The sequence below is a fragment of the Odocoileus virginianus genome, chromosome 1 (genome assembly GCF_023699985.2).
Source record: "Odocoileus virginianus isolate 20LAN1187 ecotype Illinois chromosome 1, Ovbor_1.2, whole genome shotgun sequence".
In the NCBI taxonomy this organism is placed as follows: Eukaryota; Metazoa; Chordata; class Mammalia; order Artiodactyla; family Cervidae; genus Odocoileus; species Odocoileus virginianus.
The window spans coordinates 6043105-6056455 of NC_069674.1; the positions used below are offsets into that span (position 1 = coordinate 6043105).

Below are 13351 nucleotides of genomic sequence, written 5' to 3' on the forward strand. Positions count from 1 at the left end.
AACCCGGGCAGAGCTAGGGCCACCTGGGCTCGGGAGGCAGGCTGCCAAAACCCAGACTCTGGAAAGCGCCCCTCCACCCCACCCAACCCCGCCGCCCCCACCCCTGCTGCATTCTGGAACGTGTAGTCCCGGAGAGGCTCTTTTCCGAAAGAAGGGTGTAATCACTGAAAGGGATACCCGAGCGGGGCACCCTGGGAGCCGCACGCGACTGTGGGGAGCCGGGAAAGCGGACACGCAGTGCTTCCTGGAACTTGAAGTCCAAGGGTGGCCTCCGCGGTGGAACCTGAGTCCCCGGGAGGCAAGAGCTGCAGCGAGTCCGAGCGCAGCTTGCTGGGGGTTGTAGTCTTCTTGTTGCCTACGGCCCCGGGCGCTACTGGGACACCTGGAGTCCTAGGACTACAAGCCCCAGAAGCCTATGCGCAGGCGGGAGGGCGGGGCAGGGCCCGGAGGCTGGGGTACCGCCTCCTCTGCAACGCCGGGCCGGGAGTCTTAGAACCCAGGGCCCGCAAGGGTCCCCGCGCGGCTGCCGCGATGCAGAAATACGAGAAACTGGAGAAGATTGGGGAAGGTAATGGGACCGTGAGATGCTCCTGCAAAATCTGCAGACCCTTCAGCATTCCTTACAGCCCTGGCTCCTCTACCGTCAGCAATACCCACAGATTCCGACCTTAGCACTGGCTGCAGCCCTAGCCCCCCAGCTCAACACTCCATGCAGACAGCAATCCTCCCCCTGCTAGCGTTTCCCATGGACGCCCCCCTGCCCACCTTAGCACTCCCAGTGACCCACCTCCCGACTTCTATGTCCTGCATTTCCTCTCCATCCTCAGCACCACTTGCACAACCTCACCCAGTCCCAGCCTCAGTTCCCGCTGCAGACCTCCAACCTCTGCATTCCTGCTGGCCTTCATTACTTTCCCAGACCCCTGCTCCCAATTTCCAGGCCCTCCAGAAGCTTGGCCTTTGTGATAGACCTCCTCACCTGGCCCCTGCAGCCTCTGCCTGTTGCAGACACCCTTGAGCCATCTGCAGGCACCTCTCTGCCACATCCCCCCCCACCCCCCACCCCCAAAAGAGCTCTCTGCCACTGCCCGGCCTTTACCCCGGATCTCTTCCCTTGTTTCTCCAGCATCAGCAGTAACACCCTCCCATGCTGCTTGCTGTCCTGGCAGGGGCTTCCTGGGTTGGGAAAATGTGCCCCATCCTTTCCCTACCCTTCCCCTCCTTCCTCTAGGCACCTATGGAACAGTGTTCAAGGCCAAAAATCGGGAGACTCATGAGATTGTGGCTCTGAAACGGGTGAGGCTGGACGACGATGACGAGGTAGGACTGGGGTGCCAGGGCCGGGGAGGGGCGGGGGCCTGGGCCGGGTGGGATGTGACTGTGGCCACCTGGCCCCTCCAACGTGTAGGGCGTGCCGAGTTCTGCCCTTCGGGAGATCTGCTTACTCAAGGAGCTGAAGCACAAGAACATCGTCAGGTGTGTGGGTGGGCTGGGTCAGAGGAGGTGGGGGCTTCAGAGATGGGCTGGGCTGATATTGGGCTCTTAGGTTCGGGCTGTGGCCCTGCCTGCCCAAGCCCTCACTTTTCCCCAGGCTCCATGACGTCCTACACAGCGACAAGAAGCTGACTTTGGTTTTTGAGTTCTGCGACCAGGTGAAAGGGGAGCTGGAGGGCCAGTAGCCTTGGGAGGATACAGGGACCCCAGCTGAGGTTCATCTCTGTCCCATCCCCCACCCCCGTTCCTTTTTCAGGACCTTAAGAAGTATTTCGACAGCTGCAATGGTGACCTAGATCCTGAAATAGTGAAGGTAAGGAAACTGGTTTCCTGGGAGCTCGTTGAGTCTGGAGTTGGAGTCTGTATTCAGCGAATGTGTTCTCAAGCCCCGCACTGGGACACTCACGGCACAAGGGGAGGAGAAAACCCCGTGTCTACTTCCAGGAGCCTCCGTCTTAGTGATCATTTTCACGCGATCCCTTTAACCTGAAAGGAACTCTGCTGTCAGTGATAGGATTTACATTTGAGAGATGGGAACATGAGGTTCTGAGAGATTCACTCATCCCACAGATTCTTATTGAATGCTTTGTGCCAGGCACTGTTCTAGGCCCAAGTGCCCTGTCCAAGGTTCCAGGGGGAAACAAATACTTGACGACTGTGGTGGTTGTTCAGCTGCTCAGTCATGTCAGACTCTCTACGACCCCATCAACTGCAATGCACCAGGCTTCCCCATCCTTAACTATCTCCCGGAGCTTGCTCAAACTCATTCCATTGAGTCGGTGATGCCATCCAACCTCTGTCATTCCCGTCTCCTCCTGACCTCCATCCTTCCCAGCATCAAGGTCTTTTCCAACAAGTTGGCTCTTCACATCAGGTGGCCAGAGTATTGGAACATTTCAGCATCAGTCCTTCCAATGAATATTCAGTGTTGATTTCCTGGGATGGACTGGTTTGAGCTCCTTGCTGTTCAAGGGATTCTCGAGAATGATGAATGATAACATGACACAACATATACATGGATGGTTATGATGTACATGTTAAATGAGGCCAGGTAGAGGAGAGAGAGCAGTGTGGGATGGGAAGGCAGGAAGCCCCACCAGGCTGCCAGTTCCAGAAAGATGGGGACCAGGGCTCCCCCATTCGGCGTTCATTTTGAGTACCCAGCAGAGTACAAAGAAGGCCCTCGGTAGTGAAGGGTGACTTGCCCTGAGCTTGGTGCTGACAGACGGCTGGGGTTTCAGGGCCCATGATCCCCCACAGGGTGCACATCCCATCCGGGGGTCTGATAACCTCCTCCCTGCCCCGCCCCCAGTCATTCCTCTTCCAGCTGCTTAAAGGCCTGGGCTTCTGTCACAGCCGCAACGTGCTACACAGGGACCTGAAACCTCAGAACCTGCTCATCAACAGGGTACCTCTGGGGAGTGGGCAGGGTGTCTGGGAGGCTGGGGCAGGGTGAGGGGAGCCGGGCAGGAAGGTGGGAGCAGGGGGCCTGCCCTCAGACTGTGCAGAGCCCCTCTCCTTGCCGGTGTTTCCCCACCCCCCAGAATGGGGAGCTGAAACTGGCTGATTTCGGTTTGGCTCGTGCCTTTGGGATCCCCGTTCGCTGTTACTCAGCTGAGGTGAGCTGTGGGGGTGTGGGGAGAATATTGGGAGCGAGGGAGGGGCTCCCCAACGAGCATCGCTCAGCTCCTCCTCCAGGACTCCTATCTGGGCACCCTTGTTTATCTCTAACTGGGGGGCTCCTGTGGGTGGGGTCTTCTTCTCCAGGTCGTCACGCTGTGGTACCGCCCACCTGATGTCCTTTTTGGGGCCAAGCTGTACTCTACGTCCATCGACATGTGGTCAGCCGGCTGCATCTTCGCAGGTGACGTGTCTGGGTCTGCGGAGTTCCACTGGAGTGGAGGGTCCCTCCAGGGAAGGGAGTGGGGCCCCTGCAGTGGGAGTAAGGGGCGTGGGGGTGAGGGGCTCATATTGCCCCCACCTCTCTCCCAGAGCTGGCTAACGCTGGGCGGCCCCTCTTTCCTGGCAACGATGTAGATGACCAGCTGAAGAGGATCTTCCGATATCCTTCTGTCTCCCTTTACCTCACGCCGGCCTCCAACCCCCAGGAGGGGATCTGGAAGCCCCCCCCAGAGCTCAGAGTGCAGGCAGGGAGGGCTCGCTCCTTCCCAGCGGAGAGCTGAGTCTTCAGGGCAAGGGAGCCAAAAGGAGCAGGAATGGGATAGAGGGGGAGGCTGGGTCCACGGACCTCAGGGCTTCGGTCAAAGTAGTTAATCACGGCTGTCAAGTACCTGGTCTGCTAAAACAGCATGCAGCTGAGACTGAGCATGAGGGTGGCATGTGTTGGTTTGTGTCATGAGCTGGGGGATGAAGTGAGGAGGGCCGGGAGGTGGGGGGGTGGGTAGGAGGAACCTCTCTTCCCCAGGGAGAGAGCCCCTCACCTGCCCCTTTCCTCCACCTGAGTGGCCCTTGACCCCATGGACACACTCCTGGGGACGCCAACCGAGGAGCAGTGGCCTGCCATGACCAAGCTGCCAGACTATAAGGTGTGATGGGGAGAGAGGGGCAGGGGTCGTGCGTGGTTCATCCGTAGCCCCCCCGCCAGTGTCTGGCTCTGGCAGCCTCCACGCCCCTGCACCCCGGTCTGACTCTCCCTGCCCCCCCCACAGCCCTACCCAATGTACCCGGCCACAACGTCCCTGGTGAACGTCGTGCCCAAGCTCAATGCCACAGGGCGGGACCTACTGCAGGTGATGAAGGGCAGCGTGGGGAGGTGGCCAGCACACTTGTTGGGGCTGGTGGGGGGGGGTGGTGTGGATTGGGGTAGCCCGGGGCCTCCTGGCCTGAACCCATCTCGCCGCCTCCTGTCGTCCAGAACCTCCTCAAGTGTAACCCGGTCCAGCGCATCTCGGCGGAGGAGGCCCTGCAGCACCCTTACTTCTCCGACTTCTGCCCCCCCTAGGCTCCAGGGCTGGGGGCCTGGCCTGTTCGATGCCCCTTCTGGGGAGGGAGCGAAAGGCAGGGATGCGCCATGTGCCGAGCTCCAGCTGTGCTGGGCCGGCCAGGGTGGAGGTGCCCTCACCCATGGTCTTCACTCCCTCCGTGGACTTTATTTAATTTCATAAATTGGCTCCTTTCCCACTGTCTGGCTGATGTGGTGGTGACGCGGCTCTGGGGTGGGGTGGGGTGGTGTGGTGCTGTGCTGGGGGGCGTCTGCGTCGCTGGGTCGCCCTCTGTCACCCTGCTCCCAGCTCTAGCAACCTGTCCCGCCCTTGCTCTGTTACTGCAAGTGGCCGGAGGCTGGGGTTGGCGGCTGTGACGCTCACCCCGTGTGTCTGTGCTCGGGGGGCGGGGGCAGTGCTGCTCCTGCACGTGTGTGTGCGTGTGCAGTTCGTGTGCTCTCGTCCCCGCCCCCTTCTCCTCTGCCCAAGAGGGGCTGGTCCAAAGGCAAGGATGGGCTTCCACTGGAAATAGGGAGCAACCACCAGAAATGGGGAGCAGAGAGTGGGCCTTTCTTTTTGGTTCTTCTGGTCCCTTGTGCCTGCCCCTCCTCTTCCGCCTTCATCCACCACACCTAGGCCTGCAGGCTGGGCCAGGAGAGATCTGCAGCCATGGTTGGGAACCCCCCCAGCCCTGCTCCCTAATTTTGTCATTTTTCGACACTTAGGGTGCAGAGAAGGTGCAGGGAAAGCGGGTCTGGGCGTGTGCTTCCTGGGAGGGGTGGGGAGGGCCAGGGCTCCCCCCGTGCCCCAACCCCAAGCTGAGGCCTTCAGCTCTTGCCAGGAGGTTGGGGAAGCAAAGAGAGGTTCCCATGGAGACGGGGCGGTGGGGTGGGCACGCCGGCACTCAGTCCCTAACGTGAGAAAAAGTCATGACGGCCTCAAACAGGACAACATCCTGGTTCCTGGGAGTGGGCTGCCCCTCAGGCTTCCCGAAACCTGTTCCCTCACTCCTCGGGGTGGGGGCGCTCCAGATAAGAGCCTCCCGGCCGCCCTTCCCTGACAGGACCCCAGGGGTTCGTCCTACCGCTGCCTCGGGTCTGCCTTCATGTCTGTCTCTGAGATGTCGGTTTGCCAAACTCACACAGAGGTGCAGTGACCCCTGCCCTCCCATAGATTTCTGGGGGGTTAACGTTTCAGACACCGCATCTGCTGGGTGACGGTGGGCAGGAGCCTTCTTGGGGCTGAGTAGGGCTGAGGGTGGCCGGGCCAGTCGGCCTATAAGAGGAACGGCGGCAGAGGCTGATGCGCTAGAGCTTTATTTGGGGCGAAGGCGGCAAAGACACAGGCAGGTTGGTCACGTCCAGGGTGTTGGGGTGCGGCCTTGAAGACACAGACAGCCCCTGCCCCCCACGCCCAAGTCTAGAGGCGGGTGACGAGGTAGCAGGTGCGGTGGGAGGCAGAGAAGGTCTTGGCGACGGCAGAGCGGTGAGTGGGAGATCTGGGGAGACAGACCGGCTGCAGCGACGGGGCCTACCTGGCCCCTGCCCTCCCAGACCTAAGCTTTACCCTCCTCCCTGACCTCAGGAGGCCATTTCTTGTTACCTAGGGCCTGGGCCGAGGTGGGGAACTTGGGTCTGATGGCCGCCTGGCCCTTCCTGAAGCTGGGAGAGGAGGAGAGGGTCAGAGGTGGGGGTGGGGATGGAGGGGGCCTCTCCCATCGCCCCCCGCCAGGGACCAGCCCGGGTCGCTCCCCTCCCCTGTCTCCCAACTGGGTAGGGATGGTGTTCTCCACTTAGGAAGGGGCTGAGCACCCACGGTGGTGATGGCAGGGCTGGGGGTCGGGGGGCTGTTACCAGATTGGCGCTAGAGGGCCTCTGGGGGTGCTTTCGGTTCCAGAAGCGACGGCCCAGGACTCTGTCCCAGAACACCTGGGGAGGAGCAGTGCTGGAGGTGGACTAAACCCCACCCCAGGATGCTGTGGCTTGACTCCTCCCCCTCTCCCCCAGCTGGGGCCCAGGCCCATCCACCTCACAGAGGTAGTCCAGGATCTCCAGGATGGTGAGCAGGCTGGCCCCGATGAACAGTCCCATCTGGCCCCCAATGTCACCTGTGGAGCCGGGGTCACCCTGTCAGCCCACAGTTGTCTGCCCTGCCCACGCCTCCCCCCAGGCCGCAGGGCGCTCGCTGCACGTGGGCGCAGACACACCGAGCAACTCGGACATTTCATAGGCCTTCTTCTGCTCCACCACCTCATAGTTGAGGGCCTCGAAGAAGATGTCCAGCGCCAGCACATTCTCCCTAGAGGAGAAGAGTGTTTGCTGGACACCCCTAGTGCAGGCTGCTGGCAGGAACGGGTACGCTGTTCTCTGGTCTCTGGGTCCTTTCATGAGCCCGGGTAGGGAGGGGGGGGCTGGTGGTGGGGAAGCCCGTTTTTCAGAAGAACTCAGCTTAGGAAGGTTGAGCCGCTTCCCCAGAGCCCCCTGAGCCGGGGAGCGATGGGTAGCCGGGTTTCCCAGCCCTGCGTGCGCACGGAGGTTCCGCCCCGCCCCGCCCCCGGGCCCCTGCTCGGCTCACTCGATGTAGGCCTCGCTGCGGTTGTGTTTCCGGGCCAGGTAGCGGGCGGCGGCGCGGCTGGGCATCCGCACCATGGAGAGCTCCTTGGCGTAGCGCGTGCTGGCGCACGGGTTGGGGCAGCGGCACGCGTCCTTCCGCAGCAGGGCGTCTGCCGGCCACAGGCGCCCGGGTCAGGGCCGCCTGCCCCATGGGGCCGGCGCTGGGTCAGGGTTGCGGTCAGAGCCGCGGTCAGAGCCGGGTGCGGGATGGGGATGGGGCTGGGGTGCGGGGGAGGCTCGCCACTTACCCAGCGCCGGATGGGCACAGTCCTTGTACTGCTGGGGGCTGCACACTGCAGCACTGCCTGCACGTCGGGGGGCGAGGGGGCAGGAGACAGCTTCAGGAGCGGCCCCCAGGACACCCGCTTCCCCTACCCCCTCCTCTGCGGCCCCCAGCCCCTTACCCGGCATGTGCATCATTCTGCAGCCGCACTTCCGGGCCACGTAGCGGCTCTCGCAGGCCAGACGACACCCCATTAGACTATAGGGAGGGCTGAGGCCAGGGCTGGGGGTACCCAGAGGACCAGGCGCTTCTGGCTCAAAGTCAGGGTCCAGAGAGACAGAGCTGCAGTCGCCCCAGGGCGGCGGCAGGAAGCTCAGCTGGAGGCGGGAGGGTTAAGGAGGCTCCCTGGGGAGCAGCGAGTTCCCTGGGGCGGGTGTGAGGAGCTGGGATGGGGTCTGGGGGGGGTGGGGTGGGGGCTGGGATGAGGAGGGGGGTTGTGGGGCACCAGGGAGGATGCTTGCTGCTTCTGGCAGGACACGAAAGTCTGGTAGCCAGGGGCCACCCCAAAGCCCAGCTGGTCGATGAGTGGCGGCTCCTCCTGGGTATGGATCTGCACTCGGACCCCCACCTCAAATGGGGTCTCCTCTGCAGAAAGAGGGGGACCCTGAGTCCTGAGGCCCAGGTCCCCGGGGGCTCCCTGCTGCAGCCCCCTCTCCCCAGGACTGTGACCAGCTAACTTCGCCCCTTCCCACAGGAAAGGACAGGCCAGGCTCCACGCAGGCCTGCTCCCCCCTTCCCCATACCCATGTCCCTCCACACGGGTAGGTACTCCTCCTGCTGCACATCCAGCATAACCTCCAGCCCATTGCCCATGCCGCCCCTGGGGGTGCTGAGCAGCTCGGCTCCGTCAGCGCCGGAGTTAAAGGTGTAGCACTGCCCCATCCGCGTGAAGATCTGGGGGGCAAGCAGAGGACAGACGTCTATGGGGGCCAGCCAGCCCTTTCCTGAGGCCAGCGCAAGGACCCTGCCACCTCTCTCCTCCCCAGCCTCTGCCTGGCTCTCTCTTTGAACACTGAAGCCAACGTGTTCTTAAGGCCCCCAGCGTGTGTTCTAAGTCGCTTCAGTCATGTCCAACTCTGCGACTCCATGGACCCTATGTAGCCTGCCAGGCTCCTCTGTCCATGGGATTCTCTAGGCCAGAATACTAGAGTGGGTTGCATGCCTTCCTCCAGGGGATCTTCCCGACCCAGGGATGAAACCCAGGTCTCCTGCATTGCAGGTGGATTCTTTGCCAGCTGAGCCACCAGGGAAGCCCAAGAATATTGGAGTGGGTAGCCTATCCTTTCTCCAGGGCGTCTTCCCGACCTAGGGATTGAACCCTGGTCTCCTGCCCTGCAGGCAGATTCTTTACCTGGTAGCTGAGCCACCAGGGAAGCCTCATGCCTCCAGACCCTCCCTCAACCGGCGAATGGACTTGGACCCTCAGCTCCCATCACCCCATGCCTCACCCTCACCGCAGGCCCCGGGCACAGCCCGCAGGACAAGTGTTTCTTTGGAGACTGGCATAAAAGGAAGAGGGTCCCAGCTGCCCTCCTTCAGGTCTGGCAGAAGAGGCAGAGGGAAACCAAGCCCCCTCCCTGCTGGCAGAGAAGTAGGGGGGACCCTGCCCCTGCACACCAGATGCCCCCAACTCCCCAGGAGCAGGCTCTCCCCAGACTAGACCTGGGCCCAGAGCCAGCCTGGGTCAGGGCCCTCAGTGCCCCGAGTGTGACCTTGCCCTCTGCGGTCCAGCTGAGGGCCGGGAGGGGGCTCTGTCCCCTTGGGCTGTCCAGGATCCCTGGCTTTGGGGGAGGCTGGCCCTGGATGGCTCACCCACCGTGGTGAAGTTCTCGGGCCCGCAAGGCCAGCCTCGGTAGCGGCAGTCCAGCAGCATGTCCTCGAGGGCGTGCCCGGCCCGGGCATAGAGCCGGGCCACGTCGAAGGTGGGGCTGGGCATGAAGCCGGGCGGCGCGGGGGGCCGGCCCAGGGCACGCAGGTAGGCGGCGTGCTCAGCAGGCTCCAGGCCCAGCAGCGCGGGCCCGGCCCAGTGCAGGTCATTGGGTGTGAGGCGTGAGCGCCGCAGCGGGTTGACATTGCACAGGGTGACAGCTGGGAAGGTGAGCCGGCGGCTCTCGCGCTCCTCCAGGGCCGTCTCGTGGTGGAACTCCCCGTAGTAGCGCACCCGCCCCACAACCTGGTACAGGAAGGTGGCCAGTGCCAGGAGCACGGCAGCAGCCCACAGCCCCCGGCGCGCTGGCGGGGCCCCCGGGCCGAAGACGTGGCCCAGGCCATGCATGGTGCAGCTGCTGGCAAATGCGCGGATGTCCGAGGCGGGCAGCTGGGCCTCCTCTGGGCCCGCGGGGGGCTTCATGGCTGCAGCTCCAGGGGCAGGGGTGCAGGGGGGCAGGCGAGAGGGTCAGTCAAGGGTTGGGAAGGGTCATGCAGGGGTGCATCAAGGAGGGGAGAGGCGGGGGAGAGGCACTGGCCTGGGGAGACGTGCTGTCCTGTCCGTCGGAGGGTCTGTCTGGCCCCGGGTCGTGGCCCCACTGGGCACAGTGATGGGCCCCGGGGTGCGGGGGGCACTCCGTGGCAGAGACCAGGTAGGGTGCAGCTGACGTTGTAAGCAGGGAGGCTCTGTTGGAGGCTGCCTGGCTGAGCCGGAGCTGCCGCAAAGGATTGGGTTTCAGCGGTGAGGGGGCAAGGGGGCTGGCAGAGCAGTCTGGGGGTGGGGTGGGGAAGGTCCCTGGGGCCCCAGGCTGAGCCATTAGTGCAGCGTGGGGGGGGGGGGTAAGGGAGGGGGGGTGGCCGTGGAGACTACCAGAGGCGCCAGCAGGAAACCACAGCATTCCTGGATCGGGCTTGAGGAGGGGGAGCCCGGAGAAAAATTAGGGCTGGGGGTGCTCTGGGTGGACCTCAGGTTCCCAGCTGCAGCCCCTGAGGGCTGAGCCTGAGGGGCAGCCACTGACCCTTGGCACAGCCCGTGCTCCCCCCGCTCCCCCCAACCTCACCCTGGTTCATCTGCTCTTTCGCAAACAGCAGAGTTGGCTCTCGACCAGGCTGGAAAGCGATGGGGAGCTGGCATCAGCGAGCTCTTCCTTCTGGGCCCCCAGTGTCCCAGCTGCCTCTGGGTGCCCAGGGCTCCTCTGGCCCCACGTCCAGAGGCGGTCCATCTCTGGCGGTCCTCTCTCCCACCTCTCCACACGCAGGCCCTCCTGTCTGGGGTGGGGGGGCTGGCTTCTGCTGCAGTGACAGTGGGCTCACCCGTCACACTTCAGGTGGGACATAGGTGCCCATGGGCCACCCTCCCGGGTAGCACGGATGCTCTGTGAACTTCACACCTCTTTTCACTTAATGAGACGTCCTGGAGGCCGTGTGGTATCCAGTACACGAAAACCTCCCATGTTTTTTAAATGGCCGCATACCATTTCATTTATGCGGATGCACCATCGTTCGTATTCATACAGCCCCACCCCGCTGATGGACACTGGGGGTTTCCAGTCTTTCGTGGCAAACAATGGCGCTCTCAGTAACGCTGCACAGATGGAAACTCCCAGAAATATAGCCGCTGGGTCAAGAAGAGGTAACTGCATGGGGAACCTGATTGACACCGTGAAATTCCTCATGGTGGGCACTCCCATCAGCAACAGGGGCATGTCTGTCTTCCCTGGGTGGGCAGGGGGAGGGGGAGGGCGCTCTTCTAAAGGAGGAACTACGTGGCCCCTGGGCCAGCTGGAGAGTCTTGGGCCACAGGGCCCAGCACAGGGGGCAACACTGGCTGTCTCAGGGCAGTCGGGGCCCGTGAATGAAGCCTCAGATGTTCCAGAGATGGGTTGGGCGGAGAGCTCCCAGCGGCTGGAAAACAGAGAGCAGAGCTGCAGGCCCACTGGCCTTGTGGGGTTCTGGTGTCTTGCTGACCCGAAGTACGGGAGACAGGAAGGAGGCAGCTGCTGAGGGGGCCTAGCCGGGGAGGGCCGGCCAGGCCACCAGACCCAGTGTTTGGTTAGTTGCTGGTCCACCTGCGTGTGGCTGCAGGAGGCGCTGCCGGCTTGAGACGTGCTGCGGGTTGACCTCTGCTAGTTTTATCGACTGCGTTCATTTCTACTCCGTGTCCTTCCAAAGAGCCTCTGCAGCGAGGCTCCACGAGGTGTGGGCTCTTGGCAGTGAGGGGAAGTGTGCCAAATGAACACGGCCATGCTGTGCCACGATCCCCTGGCCTCCGGGTCGTCCTCCCAGCGAGACCGTAGCGGGCAGGGGCCTCCCCGTCCCCCCTCGTGGGTTCGGCGGCCCACAGCAGGCGCTTAATGAACGCACATCTTGAAGGAGTGAATAACACCGTTTACTGCACAGATGTAACCAGCTTCTGAGGCTGCAGTTGCAAGTACGTTACCACAGATCATTCTAATTAAACTCTTAAAAACAGGCTCTCAAAATGAAATACAGCTGGGTTTATGACCCACACGGAATGGCTGCAGGAGCCGAGGTTGGGGTTAAGACTACAAGTGGGCGGCTGACTGCGGGGTCTTCCAGCTTAGGGCCTTCCATGGCCTACTTCCCCAAATCAGGGGAGGCTGGGGGGGGGGGGGGTGGGGTGGGCGCGGGATTTGGAGAGGCTGCCCTGCAGAGGTAAGGAAAAGACCTGGGATCTGGTGTGAGGAAACGTCTGGAAGCTGCTGGTGGAACAGGAGCTGGACGGGGCTGAGAGGGGCCCGGCCGGCCAGTGTGGACCTGGCTGGGAAGCTGAGACCTGCCCTTGAGTGCCCTCCCCAGGGAGGGGTTTAGTGGCAGAGCAAGCTGGAGCCAGGCCAGGCCTGCCCAGGGAGTTGACCTCTTATCAGCAAGGAAACAGGACATCCAAGCAGGCTGGCCGAGGCCCGACAGTAGCATCTGCTCCTGGACCACATCCACGGAGGCTGTGGGGGGGACAGCCCTGGCTGCCGCACACACACTGGAGCTGTGCAAGCTGCCCCAGGCTGGCCTCCAGCTGCAGCCACCCCTGGTCACCCTTCTATGCTGTGGGATAAATCCAAAAGGTCTGGCTGGGGCAACCTGCTTTCTCACCCCAGGGCGAGACAGCCCCCTGGATGGGGCTGTGAAGGGGGAAGGCTTCATGGAGGGAAGTGCCGTGAGCAGAACTCAAGGGGGAGGGGTGACCAGTTCTGGGGCGACCAGGGCTGGAGGGAAACCCTGGCTGCTCGAGGTCCCCAGAAGCTGACACCCCGCCCCACTCACAGCTTTGGGGTCGCAGACTCGTGCCACTGGGCAGCTGGCCTGTCTGTCCTCTTTCAAGAGGAGGCTCTGCTTAGACCTGCACTTGGGACCTCTCTGACCATCCCAGGGAGGCTGGCCTGGCTCGTCGTCGGCCTGATTTTGTCTCATCAGCCCAAGGAGCTTGGCGTCAGCTGCTCCTCAGTGGGTTCTGGTGAGCATTAGCACTGACTGACCCCGTGGTTGGGGGCCGGGGCATGTGTCCCCTGTCACTTTCAGAGGTAGGTGTCCCCACCTAGAGGGCGGGGGTCCACAGTCTCACCAGGTGACAGACGCGAGGTGCATGGGGCCGGGGCAGTGGGGAGACGGGCTGGCTCCTGGCAACCTCGTGTGGAACAGGCCACAGCCACCCCCAACCCCCTGCCCCCGGGCCAGGGGGCCCGCCAGGCACCTGTCCCACTCAGACGGCGGTAGTGGGGGGTGACATCTAAAGGACTGTGTTATGGGGCAGGGAGAAGGGAAGCTGTGCCCAGGACGGCGCTGTGGGTTTGAAGGGTTGGCTCAGAGGATGGTCTGCTCCTCCCAGGGTCTGAGACACGTTACGAGTCCCTGGAGGAACTGGAAGTCATGGCTCGGGTGTGGGAGGAATGCTAGGGTGAGTCCTCACTGACCTCCCTCAGCGCTGACTTGTGAGCCCTGGCAGCTGCGGTGTCAGGTAGAGGGGAGGCGCGGCAGGGTGGGGAGATGGGTCAGGAGGGCTGGGCTAAGGGAGGGGGCCCGCGCGGGGCCTGGGAGCACCCCCCCTCCCCTGTGCGGCCAGCCCAAGGACTCTCAGC

General features: G+C 62.9%; 2 protein-coding genes across 11 annotated transcripts; one reads left to right on the forward strand and one right to left on the reverse strand.

The window, feature by feature from the left end:
- Positions 1-431: 431 nt before the first annotated feature.
- CDK5 (cyclin dependent kinase 5) lies at positions 432-4636 on the forward strand. The gene is made up of 12 exons (XM_020873244.2): positions 432-568; positions 1232-1320; positions 1409-1476; positions 1592-1652; positions 1751-1807; positions 2807-2902; positions 3039-3113; positions 3262-3358; positions 3487-3556; positions 3980-4040; positions 4164-4244; positions 4370-4636. The coding sequence occupies exons 1-12, from the start codon at positions 532-534 to the stop codon at positions 4454-4456; spliced, it is 879 nt and encodes a 292-aa protein (XP_020728903.1). The 5' UTR covers positions 432-531; the 3' UTR covers positions 4457-4636.
- A 1100-nt stretch (positions 4637-5736) lies between these two features.
- On the reverse strand, positions 5737-12141 carry ASIC3 (acid sensing ion channel subunit 3). Of its 10 annotated transcripts, none has more exons than XM_070455135.1 (12): positions 10572-12141; positions 10319-10367; positions 9148-9973; positions 8075-8225; positions 7789-7916; positions 7453-7648; positions 7297-7353; positions 7011-7158; positions 6643-6734; positions 6464-6543; positions 6290-6364; positions 5737-5934 (listed from the first exon to the last, which is right to left on the reverse strand). In XM_070455135.1, exons 3-12 carry the CDS (start codon positions 9679-9681, stop codon positions 5791-5793), a joined length of 1605 nt encoding a protein of 534 aa, XP_070311236.1. In that variant the 5' UTR covers positions 9682-9973; positions 10319-10367; positions 10572-12141; the 3' UTR covers positions 5737-5790. The 10 variants fall into 10 exon arrangements, 8 of the variants coding, with proteins under 8 accessions (XP_070311236.1, XP_070311313.1, XP_070311194.1 ...); XM_070455212.1 differs by adding an exon at positions 6039-6097 and having other exon boundaries at positions 10319-12141; XR_011483584.1 differs by adding an exon at positions 6039-6097 and having other exon boundaries at positions 5903-5934; positions 6469-6543; positions 10319-12141.
- Between the last annotated feature and the right edge of the window lie 1210 nt (positions 12142-13351).

Excerpts from the sequence above, each read along its gene's own strand:
- CDK5 (XM_020873244.2), top strand. The coding sequence starts at position 532 with ATGCAGAAATACGAGAAACTGGAGAAGATTGGGGAAG. Across the intron at positions 2,903-3,038 it reads AGAACCTGCTCATCAACAGG|AATGGGGAGCTGAAACTGGC; the intron begins GTACCTCTGGGG and ends CCCACCCCCCAG. Across the intron at positions 4,041-4,163 it reads CCAAGCTGCCAGACTATAAG|CCCTACCCAATGTACCCGGC; the intron begins GTGTGATGGGGA and ends CCCCCCCCACAG.
- ASIC3 (XM_070455135.1), bottom strand. The coding sequence starts at position 9,681 with ATGAAGCCCCCCGCGGGCCCAGAGGAGGCCCAGCTGCCCGCCTCGGAC. Across the intron at positions 8,226-9,147 it reads GGCCCGAGAACTTCACCACG|ATCTTCACGCGGATGGGGCA; the intron begins GTGGGTGAGCCA and ends CTTGCCCCCCAG. Across the intron at positions 7,159-7,296 it reads CTGTGCCCATCCGGCGCTGG|ACGCCCTGCTGCGGAAGGAC; the intron begins GTAAGTGGCGAG and ends TGTGGCCGGCAG.